Source organism: Galeopterus variegatus, unplaced genomic scaffold (assembly GCF_000696425.1).
Source record: "Galeopterus variegatus unplaced genomic scaffold, G_variegatus-3.0.2 Scaffold6476, whole genome shotgun sequence".
Taxonomy (NCBI): domain Eukaryota; kingdom Metazoa; phylum Chordata; class Mammalia; order Dermoptera; family Cynocephalidae; genus Galeopterus; species Galeopterus variegatus.
In genome coordinates this window covers 53,977-69,858 of record NW_007732587.1, presented here as the reverse complement: position 1 = coordinate 69,858, position 15,882 = coordinate 53,977, and the positions used below count along the sequence as shown (strand labels likewise).

Here is a 15,882-nt window from a genome sequence, read left to right as displayed (position 1 = left end):
CCCCCCCCCCCCCTTATCTTTCTCACTTGACATTATTATTAGCCCTTGCTTGTGAGTCTATTTCCATTCAACATAGTAGCAAAAATCTTCCTCCTTTACTGTTTAGATTCAGTCTTTCTACACCCATTTTAATAACCCTTTAATAGCTTTAGAATCAGTTTTTAAAGCTTCCACCAAAAGCTCTAATGTTTAGGGAAAAATATCTTCCCAGAAACATTGTTTTCCTCAATATAATCAAGTAACATTGTTAATGCAGAAGTTAGAAAATGGTGAATAATTACGGCTGTTCCTGGAAGTCATTGTGTTTCTCTGTAATTACATGTTGTAGTCTTTGGTTCTGCTACTTTGACAGCTCCATCAAACTGAAAGGTTGTCTTTTAAATATAATGGAATTCCGTCCTAGCAGAAAACTCCTATTGGGTCACAAACTTGGCAGCAAGGCTGGAATGCTGATGTGGGAATGGGGGTGTTTATACCCTTTGTATTGACAGAAGTCAGTTTTGGGGATATGGCATGTGGGCTTTTTCCAAGAACATAAACATTTTACAGAATGAAAGCCAGCAGCTTTCTTAGGGATTATACAGGAGCCAGTTGTGCTTGACAGTAAAATGTGACAATATACAGGTTAAATGCCCCAAACTTTGTCTTCAGTACTATTCTTTTTCAGCCTTGCTTAAGCTCAAATTCCTGCTCTTTGTTTCAGAGCTCTGAACTTTGTTATTCAAAGTCTGTCTTTACTATACCATCCCTAAGCAGTCCATCTTTGGGGTTGGGTCTCTTCAGGGTGAGAAAGACTGGCAGAAATATGAGACTGCTCGGCGGTTGAAGAAGTGTGTGGACAAGATCCGGAACCAGTATCGAGAAGACTGGAAGTCCAAAGAGATGAAAGTCCGGCAGAGAGCTGTAGCCCTGTACTTTATCGATAAGGTGATTGTCTTCCTGCCGGCATTGGCTAGTGTTCAGCTTAACAAAGGTGTAGGGAGTTTCTGCTCTGCCCCAGGCCCTATGCCTAGTACTGGAGAGGTATCCATAGTGTGTCTGATGCTGTTTGAATATAGCCTGCCTAATAGAAGGATTTGCATGAATCTGAATGTGTAAAAAATACTGTAACATTTTCAAACTTTTTGATTGTGACCCACAATAAAAACTTTTTACATTACAACCCAAAATGTATATAAATATATTTGTGTTTGTGTGTAACTGAATCAAAAGTTTCACAAAACAATGCTTACCTTACTATGAGCATGAATTCTGATACTTCTTATTCTATTTCATTTTTTTAAGAAGATGGTTATAACCCATAAAATTGGTTAAACAAACCATTAATGTATCGCAACTACAGTTGTGATCGCTAGAGATGTTTCTCAGTATTCTTATAAAGAAAAAGGTTTCATGTTTTTTTCCCAACTTTGCACTGCTTATATTTTAGCACAAATTCCAAATTGTTGCAAATTAAGCAAAATTGAGATACTAGCTTTTTGAATCTGATTGCCCAGAGTAGAAACACTATATTTGCTGCCTTGTTGTTTTCTAAAAAAATAAAAACACTGCAGAATCCAGAGTTTCTAGGCCTTGTAGACTCACGCTCTGTCTTCAAAGAGTATTGGGAGACTTCTGGTTTTGGTTTCCTAGACATGCTCTGTGGTTCACAGCTCTTCATCCATGCTCATGTTTTTTTGGTTTTTTTGTTCTTCTCTCTCTCTTCCCTGGGCAGCTTGCTCTGAGAGCAGGCAATGAGAAGGAGGAAGGGGAAACAGCAGACACCGTGGGCTGCTGCTCGCTTCGTGTGGAGCACATCAACCTGCACCCAGAGTTGGATGGTCAGGAATATGTGGTAGAGTTTGACTTCCTTGGAAAGGACTCAATCAGATACTATAACAAGGTCCCTGTTGAGAAACGTGTAAGTTAATGTAGCCTATGCTCCCTGGCCTGTTTTTTCATTCACTCAACAAGTATTTGAGTGCTTTTCATGTGCTCTGCACTTTGCTGGGCACTAGCAACAATGACTTGAAGTGGAGGGGAGGTATTGTTTGATGTCCTGTGTACCTCCTTTTAATCCCTGTCCCCCACCCAGTGCTACCTTTCTGGGAATGAGGGGCCATCACCTGTAGCAGTATTCAACAGGGTATGCTCTGTTGGCTCTCACAGCAAACTCAGTGTAAGATCGAACCCACTACATTGTTTTGATGATTTAACTACATCTCAGTACCCCCTGGTCATGTTGCACGTTCATCACACTGCATCTTTGCTCAGCTTCTCCCCAGCTTTGAGTGAAAGGGTAAACCTTTAGTACCCAGATCTCTGAGCCCATCACTGAAGAGGGTGCTGCAGCTCCACAGTCCCAACCTAATCTTTCCAAAGTATTGGGCTAGGACCAGAGTGCAGGACCCTAGTAACCCAGCCCGTCAGCAGTCCAGTGTTTAATCAGTAATAAGGCTTTGCTGGCTGTGGAAAAGCTGCAGATTAACGGAGACTAAAGAGTCCTGACAATTAAATGTAGTATCTGACCTTAGGTTGGATTCTATACTGGGGAGATAAAGAACATCATTAGGTCAACTGACAAAATTGGAATATAGACAGTAGATTAGATAACAGCATATATCAGTGTAAATTTATGAAGCTGATAAGTACTGTGTGGGAATATCTCTATATCTCTGTTCTTAGTACACTGAAATGTTTAGGGCTAAAGGGCCATAATATATGTAAGTACTCACAAATGGCTCAGAACAATTATGTGTATACATACGTAAATATACACATATGAGAGAGTGAGTGGACATGTGCACTGCACAAATGATAAATGGAGTAAAATGTTAACGGTGAATCTGGGTAAAGGATGTTTAGCAAGTATTTGAGCGCTTTTCATGTGCTCTGCACTTTGCTGGGCACTAGCAACAATGACTTGAAATTGAGGAGGTCCTGCACTCTGTAATCTCTGGTTCTAGCCCAGTACTTTGGAAAGATTAGGTTGGGACTATGGAGCTGCAGCACTGTCTTCAGCGATAGGCTCAGAGATTTGGGGACTAAAAGGCTACCTTTTCACTCAAAGCTGGGGAGAAGCTGAGCAAAGATGCGGTGTGATGAACGTGCAACATGACCGGGGATACTGAGATGTGGCTAAATCATCAAAACAACGTGGAGGGTTTGATCCTACACTGAGTTTGCTATGAGAGCCAACAGAGCACAGTTCCTTGTGCCTTATTTTTCTTTTTGCAAGTTTTTGTAAGTTGGAAATTATTTCTATTAGTAAAGGTTTTAAAAAGAGTAATAATTAGGCTTCATTTATTTCTTTTAGGTTTTTAAGAATCTACAATTATTTATGGAGAACAAACAGCCTGAGGATGATCTTTTTGACAGACTCAATGTGAGTGGACAAAGTGCACTGGCTTGAAAGGGGTCCCAGCCAGAGACTCACAAGCTCCTAAAGGAGAGGGTTGCTTGCGGGGGCAGGGGGCAGTTGTGACTGGGTCTCTCCCTTTAGCCTAGTCTGTCTTATGTATCTTATATACTCTTCCTCCCTTAGGGCACATAGTAAATTATGGCTGCAAGCAGACACCCTTCTGCTACAGAGTGACTGCAAAGCCCTGAGGCAGGGGTAACATGAACCCTGTCTCTTTTCCTCCCCTTGCTCCTCCAGAACCTTCCCTTGGCTGGATGCCCAGCCACCGCTGCTGGAGACCCAAGACCTGTCCCCAATATCTTATCAGGGAATATCTGAATGGAGAAGGAAAAATTTGCTTTATTGGCCTGCTTAAGATTGAAGTACTTCATAGCAAGGCATCATGTAGCCCCATATTCTGGAATTCTTTTCCCTCTTTTTCTAACTTCCCACTTGCAGCAATAAACTTTGACAAGATTGTGACTGCATTGGCTTAAACAACTCCTAGGACTTGCCAGAAGGGGCAGGGTGGTATGGCTTTTACTTGAATTCCAACAACCTCTGTTGCTTTGTTTCCTCCAGACTGGTATTCTAAATAAGCATCTTCAGGATCTCATGGAGGGCTTAACAGCCAAGGTTTTCCGTACATACAATGCCTCCATCACGCTACAGCAGCAGCTAAAAGAACTCACAGCCCGTAAGTATTCCTTGGCCAGATAAGGCCCATAATCCTAGTGGTGCTGTCCACTGTCCTTGCTTAGCTAAGTCCTAGATCAGCTCCACTCTTTCTCCATCATTGTGACTAGACACTTTTTTCCTCCAGACCTCTAGCAGAGAGCTAAGGCTTAGTTGTAGAAACATAGGATCAGTGCTATTTTCCTCAGTCCTACCCCAACTTCTAGATTAATTTCATGGAATGCTGACAAGAACTTTCCATCTGCTCTGAAAATGCCTGCATTTTGTGTTTTGCATATATGTTATTTAAAAGCTCACAGGGTGAAGGCATAGTGCTGTAATGTTCTCTTAAATTGGAGAGTAAAGTTGTCATGGTTACCAGAAAAATATAGGAGAAAATCCTATTCCTGAGGTTTCTTTTTTTCTCCCCCAATAGAAGTAGGTCATATTCTAAAAGCTTGCTACAGAAGGTACCAAGATCCAAAGTCTTTTTTTCCTGGAGCACAGTCACTACTGAGTTCCCACTATCCTCTAAATATGTCAAGTGGCCTTAAAATATGAGCCAGAAAAGCCATGGGTATGTTGAGGGTTAGTATTTTAAAGTGGGATAAAAAAAAATGCTATACAATACAAGTAAAAAAACTTTACGTGGGTGATCATTTTTTTTAAGTAATTTTTTCTTTTTAAATAATATATTGCCTTGTGGCTTAAAAACCTAGAACTTAAGGTCTCTTTGTCTTACCTTACTCTATAGACTTTTTCTGTTCCAATTCCACATTTTCCTCAGGCTACATTTGGTGGGGAGGTGGGGAGGTAGGGAATGAAGCAAGCAGATGAAGAGTCCCTGGCCAGACTACCCAGGTGAAAAGAACAGTTTAATTTTCATTATAATATTACTGAGACCCTGAATTCCTCTTGTGATGGGAATTTACCCAGGTTAAGCTTAATAGAAACTTTCTGCTGTCATTTTCTTATGATCTGACTCTCAAATTTTGCCCTCGTACGTCAGAGGAAACTTGAATTGATCATTTGATCAGCTGGAGATAAGGGCCAGTAAAATGATGGGAATGAAGCCCTGGAGAAGATACATCCTGTATGCAGTCTTGGTATACTAACTGACCCTCTTACTATCACGTTTCTTTACAGCGGATGAGAACATCCCAGCAAAGATCCTTTCTTATAACCGTGCCAATCGAGCTGTTGCAATTCTTTGTAACCATCAGAGGGCACCACCAAAAACTTTTGAGAAATCTATGATGAACTTGCAATCTAAGGTACCTTGGATTTGGATGGTGGGGTAGCAAAATGAAGGGAACCATTCCTGCTGTGGGCACATCATCTGAAAATGAAGGGCTGTTACAATCCAGCCTTTTGGGCTGGCATATCAACAGACCAGTTCTGGGTCTGTTCTGGAAGAAAGGTCCATGTTAAACAAATGGCAATACAATAGTAGTTATCCCTCATGAAGATATTGAACATCAGGGTACTCAACATTCAGGAAGTCTTTATTTTACGGACAGAAGTTTAGTACACACGTGCGCGCGCGCACACACACATTTACTTACTGTTTTGAAAAGCCAACTTTGATGTATCTTCTAATTGCTAATTACTGTCCTTATCATACATGAGGAAAATAGTCTTCACAATTCCTTGCCACAACTCAGAAATACCACTAAATTAGATTCCAAATTAGATTATTTCAAATTGAAAAGATGATGAAACAATGATATTTAAGTTCCCTCTAATCCTAGCACAACTATTTTTATTTTTACACATTCTACATGAATCATATTTTTATATAATTCATCAAACATCTATTGAATACTGGCTATGTGCCAGACAGAGTTGTTGCCCTACAGGGAAAGACTGGCTTGCAAACAACTAGACGCTTTCCTTTTCCATGTGCCTCTCCTCCCTCTGACTGCTTGGTACTGAGGTTGTAAGCCACAAGGCACTAGCATTTGATGATGAGTATTTCTGTGTTAGCAGTGGCTACATAACCAATCCATTCTAATTTGCTAACCCACAGTGAGAGTTTAGATATTTCACTATAGAGCAGATACATATGGTTACAAATGAGACCAATTATATTGAAATGCGGTTATCAAAATATATTTTAAAGTCTGTGATATAGTAATAGATGGGCCTCCTTATTAAATTAAGATCTTGAGGTGGTTCTATAAACTGTAAGTTTCAACACAGTAATGAATATAAATGATACTGCAAGATTTCTGCAATTATTGTAATATGATATGAAAATCTATGTAACATTTTTGGTGAGGAAGTCATAGGTTCTACTGACATTACTATGGTTTGTTGCCTACATTCATAATTGAAGAAGAAATACTAAATTTTAACTACAGGTTAATGAAATTATAGACATAATTTTTTTCCATCCAAGTTCATAGAATTCTACACTTGGACAACTGGACTTTAAAAACTACTACTGTGGAATGAAACTACACATACATTTTCAGGCCCAGAGTTTTTCCTTCTGTTGAGATTTCCTCAAGATAAATATCCAGGAGTAGTACATCTGGGTCAAAAGACACACACAACATGTAGATTATGCTACAGATGCCATCTGGCTTCTGGCTTTCCTTAAAGGTATGTACACGTCCACAGTGAAGGCAAATACATTCATAGACCTCTCAAATCCTTGGACCATTGGTTGGCAAGCAAAGAACCCTACAGACTGCCCATTCTAGCAGCTCCCATTTGCTGACATTGTTAAATGTTGGTTATCTGGTATTGTTTACTCTCTTCATGTTATCATTCCAAGCCAGAAATAAGAGCGTGAATGTTCAGGTGCTGTTTACCTAATTCAAGAGAGCCCTCCCTGGAGTATGAGGAGGTCTTTTGTTGCTCTCACTCTGGAACCACTGTTTAGGCAGCCCAGGCTGCCTGCCAGACGAGCCCTCCAAGTCCAGGAACCCTCTACTATGTGCCCACAAAACAAACACACGCCCCTGTTTGCCAAGTGAATCAATGGAGTCTTTGATGCTTTGAGAGAATTTGACATAGCCTGCCAATTTAGCATTCACAGAAACGGTTAAAAGATTGTGGTTTGCTGTGTTTCTAGCCTAAGAAGAATCTGGCTAGTGGTGTCTGTGATGCTTTTGTGTATAAAATCAGTTCCCTCAGTTTGCCTTTGGACAACAAAGATATTGGAAGTAAGCCATTCATAGTAAAACATATTTAATGATTCTCTTACAATGGTGGCCTCTGTTTCCAATCTTGGGCTGTGTGTGTATATCTAACAAACAATTCTAGGTTCAGTGAGCAGCAGCCCAGTGTGTGTGAATCAAGCATGTGTTTACTCTGTGGAGGTTCTCTTGACCTCGCAGATCAGCAAGGTGATCGCAGGTATGGGGTTCTTCTGTGCCCAGCAGTATGAACTCACTGGTTTGGGCTCGAGCTCCATAGCATTTCCCCTTGCTGTCTCTAAGCAAGAACCTAAGAAAAAGTTAAATTCTCTAGAGGTGCTTCAAGGGTTCTAACAAGCAAGAAAGGCTGAAACTGCCCTTGTTTCTTCCTTATAGATTTGGTTCTTCAAGATTTCATTCGGAAAAAAAAGCACCACAGCTAAAAGTGTTTTCATACCTCTGTTTCTGAGTGATAATTTCCTTCCCCCATGAGACCTCTCTGTTTTTAAACCATCCCACTCGGAGCAACCCAGCAAAGGGGCTTGGCCTGCCAGAGCCTGAGACCCCACTACAGAGCGCTGCCTACCCCAGGCCTCTCCTTTTTGAAACAACGCTAGAAATGGGCCATACCATGTATTAGTTTGGGACAGACTGGCTAGCTGAGCTGTTAGGCTTTCTGGGTACCTTTTAATTGCCTTTTTTTTTTTTTGGTCCCTTGGGTATTCTCTTCAGTGTTGTTGTTTTGTTTGTTTGTTTTTGAGAAGCTTGCAACTCCTTCCTAGAGTGCTGGCAGGATCTGAGGCCTCAGTCGGGCTTGTCCAGTAGATGCAAGTATCCTACTTCAGTTTTCTAAAGAGATCTCCCACAGTATACTTGGATTGAAGGCTAAAACTTGGCACAGGATTCATTTGATATACAGCTGTCATCTGTGGTCCTCCTCCCCGGTGTCTAAAACCAGAGTATTCTCTGCTTGAAGGATTAGCACCTAGGTTCCCAGACCCTGAGCTTCTGGACTAACGGGTCCGTAGGTGACTGCCTAGACAACCCTCATTTCTTGAAGCATCACTGAAAAATATAAATGAACAAATAGCAATTGAATTCAGCAGTCACTGTGCTGTATCTTCTCTGTGCCTTCCTGAAGCCCATCCGTGTTTTTACTTAAAAAATCACTGAGAGAGACATTCTTCCTGGTGGAGACAATTTCTAGGTTTCACCTTCTCTGATGGAGCCCTTCTTTTTTCTCTCTGACTTATTTTGCTCCTAATCTTACCACTGTTCTTCCCCATCCAGATTGACGCCAAGAAGGAACAGCTAGCAGATGCGCGGAGAGATCTGAAAAGTGCTAAGGCTGATGCCAAGGTCATGAAGGATGCAAAGACCAAGAAGTATGTACCTGGTATTGTGCAAAGTCAGGGCCTGGGTGAGAGTGAAAAGTGTGTGCAGGATCAGTCAAAGGCTCTAGGGCACCAGCTTTTCTAGGGTTTCCAAGTGATGTCTTTTGGAAATCTCTGTACCTGGGGATTTTATGCTTTTGCTGCCCATAAGTGGCAGGGTGGGGTTGCAGTGTGCTATATTGTCTAGAGGCTAGGCCTGGTTTTTGATGACTGACATTCTTCCAGGGTAGTAGAGTCAAAGAAGAAAGCTGTGCAGAGACTAGAGGAACAGTTGATGAAGCTGGAAGTTCAGGCAACAGACCGAGAAGAGAATAAACAAATTGCCTTGGGAACCTCCAAACTCAATTATCTGGACCCTAGGATCACAGTGGCTTGGTAAGTGTTGAGCCCTTCTTGAGCTCCTGCTGCTGGCTTGAGAAAGGTGGAGGGGGTTCTGAGAGCATTGTCAGCCTTCACATACCATTCCTAAGTGGCACACTTAAATAGTCTTCTGGGGAAACCTCTGGCTTCTGCTGTGTACACAGTGCTCTGGTTGCTGAACCTTGTTTACAAATGCATTGGAACATCCTGGATGGTCCTAAATGGTCAATACTGTGAGAGTGTGTTTATGTTCTGTTTGTAAAAGGTGGGTACAGTCACTGTCTCTTATGAAACGTTAGGAAAGCAATGGGAACCTTATTGAAGGAAAAATAGAAAAGGGCCCATTCGTCTTCACTTTAACAATACATTTCAGTGAAATTTTTATAAGTGAAGAAAGAAAGGTGGGAACAAGAATTTAAAAAAAAATAGGGGCCGGCCCATGGCTCACTCGGGAGAGTGCGGTGCTGATAACACCAAGGCCCCAGGTTCGGATCCCATATAGGGATGGCCAGTTCGCTCACTGGGTGAGCGTGGTGCTGACAACACCAAGTCAAGGGTTAAGATCCCCTTACCGGTCATCTTTTAAAAAAAAATAATAATAATAAAAGAATTAAAAAATAAATAAAAGAATACACATCTAAACAATCTACATAAAAGTAGGGGGACCTTTTAACAAAGACAGATAAATTCTCTATTGTTTGTGTGTGTGTTCTTTCTCTCTTTCACACAGTTCTATAAAAACATCCAAAACAAGTAGCTTTTTCTTTAGTTTACTTGAATTGTTAATTTCTGGGCATAGATGTTCCTCTGGGCCAGAGGTTCCACCAGTTCCTGTACCCTTTCTGTTCTTTTTTGCCTTGTGTAGTGCTAGAGGTTTGGTTAGCTCTTGCGAGGCAATACAGTAGTGGTTAAGAGCATAGGTTCTGGAGCCAAAATGTTTGGGTTCACATTTCAGCTCCACCACTAACAAGCTGCATGGAAACAAGTAAATTACTTAACATGTCTGCCTCAGTTTTTTCACGTGCACCTTTTTCATTTGTATATCTGTAGTAGTAGCACCTAGAGATCATTGTCAAGACGAAATGAGTTGACCACATAAAGCCCTTAGAACATTCCTGGTACACAATTAATTGAAATTCTCACCAGACACATGTGTAGGAGAAGGTGGCACAGCTGAGTCCCAGGCCCCAGGTGTGGGCCACTGCTCTCTGAGTCTCACTAATCTCCCTTCTTTCTCCCTTGTTTGCAGGTGCAAAAAGTGGGGGGTCCCGATTGAGAAGATTTACAACAAAACTCAGCGGGAGAAATTTGCCTGGGCCATCGACATGGCTGATGAGGACTATGAGTTTTAGCCAGTCTCAAGGGGCAGGGTTCTGTGAAAAGGAACAGTGTGGTTTGGGGAAGATGGAAACTGAGCCTCGCTTGCCCTCGCATCTGAGGGAGAGAGGCAACAAGTCTTAACAAACCAACATCTTTGTGAAAAGATAAACCTGGAGATATTATAAGGGAGAGCTGAGCCAGTTGTCCTATGGACAACTTATTTAAAAATATTTCAGATATCAAAATTCTAGCTGTATGATTTGTTTTGAATTTTGTTTTTATTTTCAAGAGGGCAAGTGGATGGGAATTTGTCAGCATTCTGCCAGGCAAATTCACTGTTTCACTGAAGCATCTGGATTCTCTTAGCTACTGTATGCGAAGTCTGATTATATTGGTGCGTTTTTACAGTTAGGGTTTTGCAATAACTTCTATATTTTAATAGAAATAAATTCCTAAACTCCCTCCCTTCTCCCCCATTTCAGGAATTTAAAATTAAGTAGAACAAAAACCCAGCGCACCTGTTAGAGTTGTCACTCTCTATTGTCATGGGAATCAATTTTCATTAAACTTGAAGCAGTTGTGACATTGGCAGTGTTTTGGTTCAGACACCTATTCACAGAAAAGCATGATGGGAAAATATTTCCTGACTTGAGTGTTCCTTTTTAAATGTGAATTTTTATTTCTTTTTAATTATTTTAAAATATTTAAACCTTTTTCTTGATCTTAAAGATCGTGTAGATTGGGGTTGGGGAGGGATGAAGGGCGAGTGAGTCTAAGGTTAATGAAATAATTAGTGACTGAAACCATTTTCCCATCATTCTTTGTTCTGAGCATTCTCTGTACCCTTTAAAGTATCCATCTTTTCATTTTAAACCCCAGTCTTTCACTTGAAAGATTTTATTGTATAAAAGTTCCACAGGTCAAAAAATTTAGAGGAAAATGAGTATTTGGTCCAAAAAAGGAAAAATAATCAAGATTTTAGGGCTTTTATTTTTTCTTTTGTAATTGTGTAAAAAATGGAAAAAAAAAAACCCATAAAAAGCAGAATTTTAATGTGAAAACATTTTTTGCTATAATCATTAGTTTTAGAGGCATTGTTAGTTTAGCGTGTGTGCAGAGTCCATTTCCCACATCTTTCCTCAAGTATCTTCTATTTTTATCATGAATTCCCTTTTAATCAACTGTAGGTTATTTAAAATAAATTCCTACAACTTAACGGAAACTTAGTGTCTGCCTCTTTGTTACCAAGGGCTCCAGGCCAGAGTTGGGGCTCTGGGGCTGGGAATTAGTGTGGGATGTGGTCTGACCACTCAGGTCAGCAAGGGTGGGGCGGGGGCCTGGCCTGGAAGGGATGCATCTGTCCTGCTGTGGGTGTGAGTTGAAGAGGATCCAAAGTCAACATCCAAAGACAGGCCCAGAAAGAGAGGGAGGGTGCAGAAAACCTACAAGAATTGTATCTGAAGGGTAACGTTTATTGAGCAAGATGGAGCAAGTGTATTTGAGAGGCAGATTTTTGGAGCACTTTCCATGTGTACTGACCAGAAGCAGAAAAGAAGGGAACTTCTTTGGATTTGCTTATGTGGCTAAGCTTACAGTCAGGATGGGAAAAATTAAAGAGTACTAAGCCAAATAGAACACTAGATCCCAGAAGCCCTCTCTCAGGTGGAATGCAGACTTCTCCCTGTATTGATTGGTTGGTTGAAAGAGGGAGTGGTCTGTGACTACTTCCTCACACTCCAGGTACCTGAGCTGGCCATGGTCCTTACAAAAATTGTTCTTTCCTAATCCTAGATCATAGCTAAGTCTAGAATTCAAGATGAAAGGTGAGGTCTCGGTCAAATGCAGCAGGAAGGCCAGAGTGGTCAGAATTGGTCACTTCATAGAAGGGCCCTGGGCCCTCTAGCTTGCTAGCATGAGCAGGTATATTCAGGGAGGAAAGCCATCTCCTTGATGGTCTCGGTTCTCCCTGGGAGTGGGGCTGGGAGCAGGGCTGGTGCTGGGCCCACAATAAAGAATCCTGGGAGGTCCATGACCGCCTGTATTTCATTGGCTAGTGAGGGAGATAGCATTCACCCCGGGGAATAAAGGGGGTTATATGGCCATCATTGCTTTGCAGCAAGAGACTGCAGCCAGCTATTTTTGAATTCTGTAATGTTGAGATAGCTAGACCATTGAATGTAAGGAATAGCAACAGAAGTTCTTTTGGTGCCCAGTTGATATACTATGGCTGATGGGTGGGTGATGAGAAAGTGGATCTCAAATATGGGACTTCAGCAGCACCGGCCACAACTAGGAAACAAACTTTGGTTCACAACTTGAAATCAGGTACAGAAGACTTTGCAAGCAGAAAGCCTTGCACATGAGCCAGAAGTAGTGCCTACCTCTCTGGCAAGGACCCCCTGCAAGTCTTCTGAGGGCAGGCGCAGGGCAACCAGATGCTGTTCAAGACAACCGTGAAGGGCATCCTGAGCAGGGGCAGCAGGCCTGGGAGAGCAAAGCCAGAGAATGAAAAGGTGAGCTGGGCACTGAAAGTGAGAGAAGAGAAGAGGCTAGACAGGTAGGTGGGGGCCAGATGTAAAGGGCCTTGAAGGATGCTTCAGCCTGGAGTCAGGAGTAAACCTACCCCCTAGCCTAATCATCCAGTAGGTCTCACTTCAGTCATGTCCAAGATCAAAAGGTAGATGGGCAGGGTCTAAGAAGCTCCCTCCAGTCAGGCCCTTCTATGATGCCCAACTCCAGCTGTGGGCAAAGGGGGCCAGTTTCCACATACTACCCAAGCCAGAAGTGTGGGTGCTGACTTGGGTCCTCTCTCTCTCCCGTTCCTCCCTCCACACACACACACACACACACATCTGGTGAGCAAGTCCTGTCTGTTCTCCATACCAAAAGCTGTTAAATCTACCTCAGGCCTCTTCCACAATGAAAAATGGAAAAAGAAACTTCACAGCCTCCACCCTTTCCCGCCACCACCTCTCTCCCTCTCCATTTTCCAAACAGGCACCTGCAATGAGTCATCTACACCACCCAATCATTTCCCCACCCACTGCAACTAGCTTCTGTCCCATCTGTCCCCGATTTCCTCCCTTCATTCTGACCACGATCATCAATGACTAAGTGACAAAACCAATAAACGAGCTCTTCATTTTGCATTTTACTTGAGCTCTTTGTGGCACTGGATGCTGTTGATCAACCTTTTTTTTTTTTTAACTTCTATTGAAGTATATTTTACATATAAAATCTACCATTTCAAGTCTACAATGATTTTTAGTAACTTTACTGAGTGGTGCAGCCATCCCCATAAATCAGTTTTCAAACATTTTCATTCCCCCAGTGAGATCCCTCACAACCACTTACGGTTAATTCACATCCCTGCGCCCAGCCTCCACTAATCTATCTATAAAATTTGTCTTTCTGGACATTTCAAGTAAATGGAATCTTACAATATGTGACTACTCCCTTCTAAAAACACTTCTCTGGCTTCCACGATGCCACCACCCTATCAGGCTGCTACTGAGTCACCTCTTCTATCAGTTCCTTAAGTGCCATGGTTCTCATGGTCTCACTTGCCTAGCTGATTTCATTTGCACCTAAGGGTGACAACTCCTCTGTCTCTATCTTCAGCCCAGATCCCTTTCCTGAGCTCCAGACACATGTTGCCAGCTACATCTCTGCAGGGGATGTCCATGGGAACCTCAATCTCAATGTTTCTGGGAACTGAGCTCAGTACCTATTACTCCATGCCTCTTGTGTGTCTATCTCAGTGACAGACACACACCCACTCTGTCCTCCAACCTGGAAACCAGGGTAGCCACTATCTTTCACTCCTTTTTCTCTTTTCCACCTCTAGTAAATTACTGACTCTGAAATCAACTTCTCAATGTCATATACACTGAATATAGATATTTCCCCACAGAAATTTTTTTTAATTAAAAAAATTTTTTTCTTCTGAGAAAAGAAAGAATTGACTTATATTTCAGTCCTTACTAACTCCCTCATATAAAGAGACACTCTTGTTTTGAACCAAAAAGCATTTTTCTTGAGAAAACACATTACCCTGAAATGACCTCAGCCAAGCTAGTTTTGGATGCTTATAAGTAGTCCCCTGACAAAAATCAGTAAACAAGGAGGCAAAGAAGTTTAATACAGACTTAGTAATTATTTCTCACAGCCCCAAATATTCCATGTAGACAAGCCTTTCAAAGATCACTAAATAGCAAGACAGTGTTGATTTTTTGTGGATTTGAAAATTATACTGTACTTGAGAATATATTTTTTTAAAAGAGTCTTTTAGAAAAACACTGAAATATTTATGGGTAACATGATAGAGTTGAGAATTTGTGTCAAAATAATATGGGAGGAGCTAGTGGGTAGAGTTCAGCACAAAACAAGAGTGGCCACCAGTTCATAATCAAAGCTGGATGATGGGTACATAGACGTTCACTATATGATCCTGTCTACATTTCTACACATTTGAGATTTTCCATTAAATGTTTAAAGCAATACAGTGAGTGGTTATCATGAAGATCACTAATATAACCTATAGGAGAAATGGCGGGGGAGGGGGAATCTAATTTATCTTAATGTTATATTAAAAGGTAATCATGCTTACTTTAAAATTTCCAGTGATGGGCCAGCCTGGTGGCGCACTGGAGAGTGTGCCGCTTGGGAGCGCAGTGGCGCTCCCTCCCAGGGTTCGGATCCCATGTGGAGACCGGGCCAGCCCAGTGGTGCACTGGAGAGTGCACCGCTTGGGAGCGCGGCGGCACTCCCACCGAGGGTTCGGATCCCATGTGGAGACTGGTTCCCGCTCACTGGCTGAGCGTGGTGCGGGCGCAACACCGAGGGTTGCGATCCCGTTACCGGTCAGTAAAAAAGACAAAAAGGAAAAAAAAAAAATTTCCAGTGATAGCAGCACATACTGATTCAGAAAGTATTCTTTGCAACAACGTGGATAAATCTCAAAAACATTACACTGAATGTAGACACAAGAGTACATACACTATGATTCCATTTATATGAAATTCTAGGATAGGAAAATTCTAGGAAACTCTAATCTGTAGTAACAGAAAGTAAATCAGTGGTTTGTAAGATGGGGGCAGGGGGAGATTGACTGCAAAGAGCCACTAGGAAACTTGTTGGGGTGATGGAAATGTTCTATACCTTGACTCGTGGAGGTTACATGAGGGTATACATCTGTCAAAGCTCATCAAACTTTACACTTAAAATGGGTGCATTTTATTATATATAAATTATTCCTCAAGGTGATCTTTTAAAAAACATTCTCTCTGACGCAACTTACAAGACAAGTGAAGGTGACATGCTTTGAGAAATTGTACTAGATAACTCAAAAAGTGGCTCTCGGGCCGGCCCGGTGGCGCACTGGATAGTGCGCCGCTTGGGAAGCGCGGCGGCGCTCCCGCCCGAGGGTTCGGATCCCACATACGGACCGGTTCCCTCTCACTGGCTGAGCGAGGCGCGGGAGCAGCGCCGAGGGTTGCAATCCCGTTGCCGGTCCCCGGTCCGGTACGGGGGCAACACTGAGGGTTGCGCTCCGTTGCCGGACACGGAAAAAGTCAAAAGACCAAAAAAAAAAAAAAAAAAAAAAAAG

The 15,882-nt window shown here is 42.1% G+C and overlaps 1 protein-coding gene across 1 annotated transcript in view; it reads left to right on the top strand.

Moving 5' to 3' along the window:
- The window catches only part of TOP1 (topoisomerase (DNA) I), a gene marked incomplete at its 5' end in the record, with an annotated part of 69,087 nt that extends 57,591 nt beyond the window's left edge, over positions 1–11,496 (top strand). Inside the window, 8 exons of the mRNA XM_008590938.1 lie at positions 784–927; positions 1,715–1,900; positions 3,296–3,364; positions 3,962–4,076; positions 5,201–5,328; positions 8,491–8,585; positions 8,820–8,969; positions 10,204–11,496. Coding sequence (XP_008589160.1) covers positions 784–927; positions 1,715–1,900; positions 3,296–3,364; positions 3,962–4,076; positions 5,201–5,328; positions 8,491–8,585; positions 8,820–8,969; positions 10,204–10,306 — 990 coding nt within the window. The remainder of the gene's footprint in view (positions 1–783; positions 928–1,714; positions 1,901–3,295; positions 3,365–3,961; positions 4,077–5,200; positions 5,329–8,490; positions 8,586–8,819; positions 8,970–10,203) is intronic.
- Between the last annotated feature and the right edge of the window lie 4,386 nt (positions 11,497–15,882).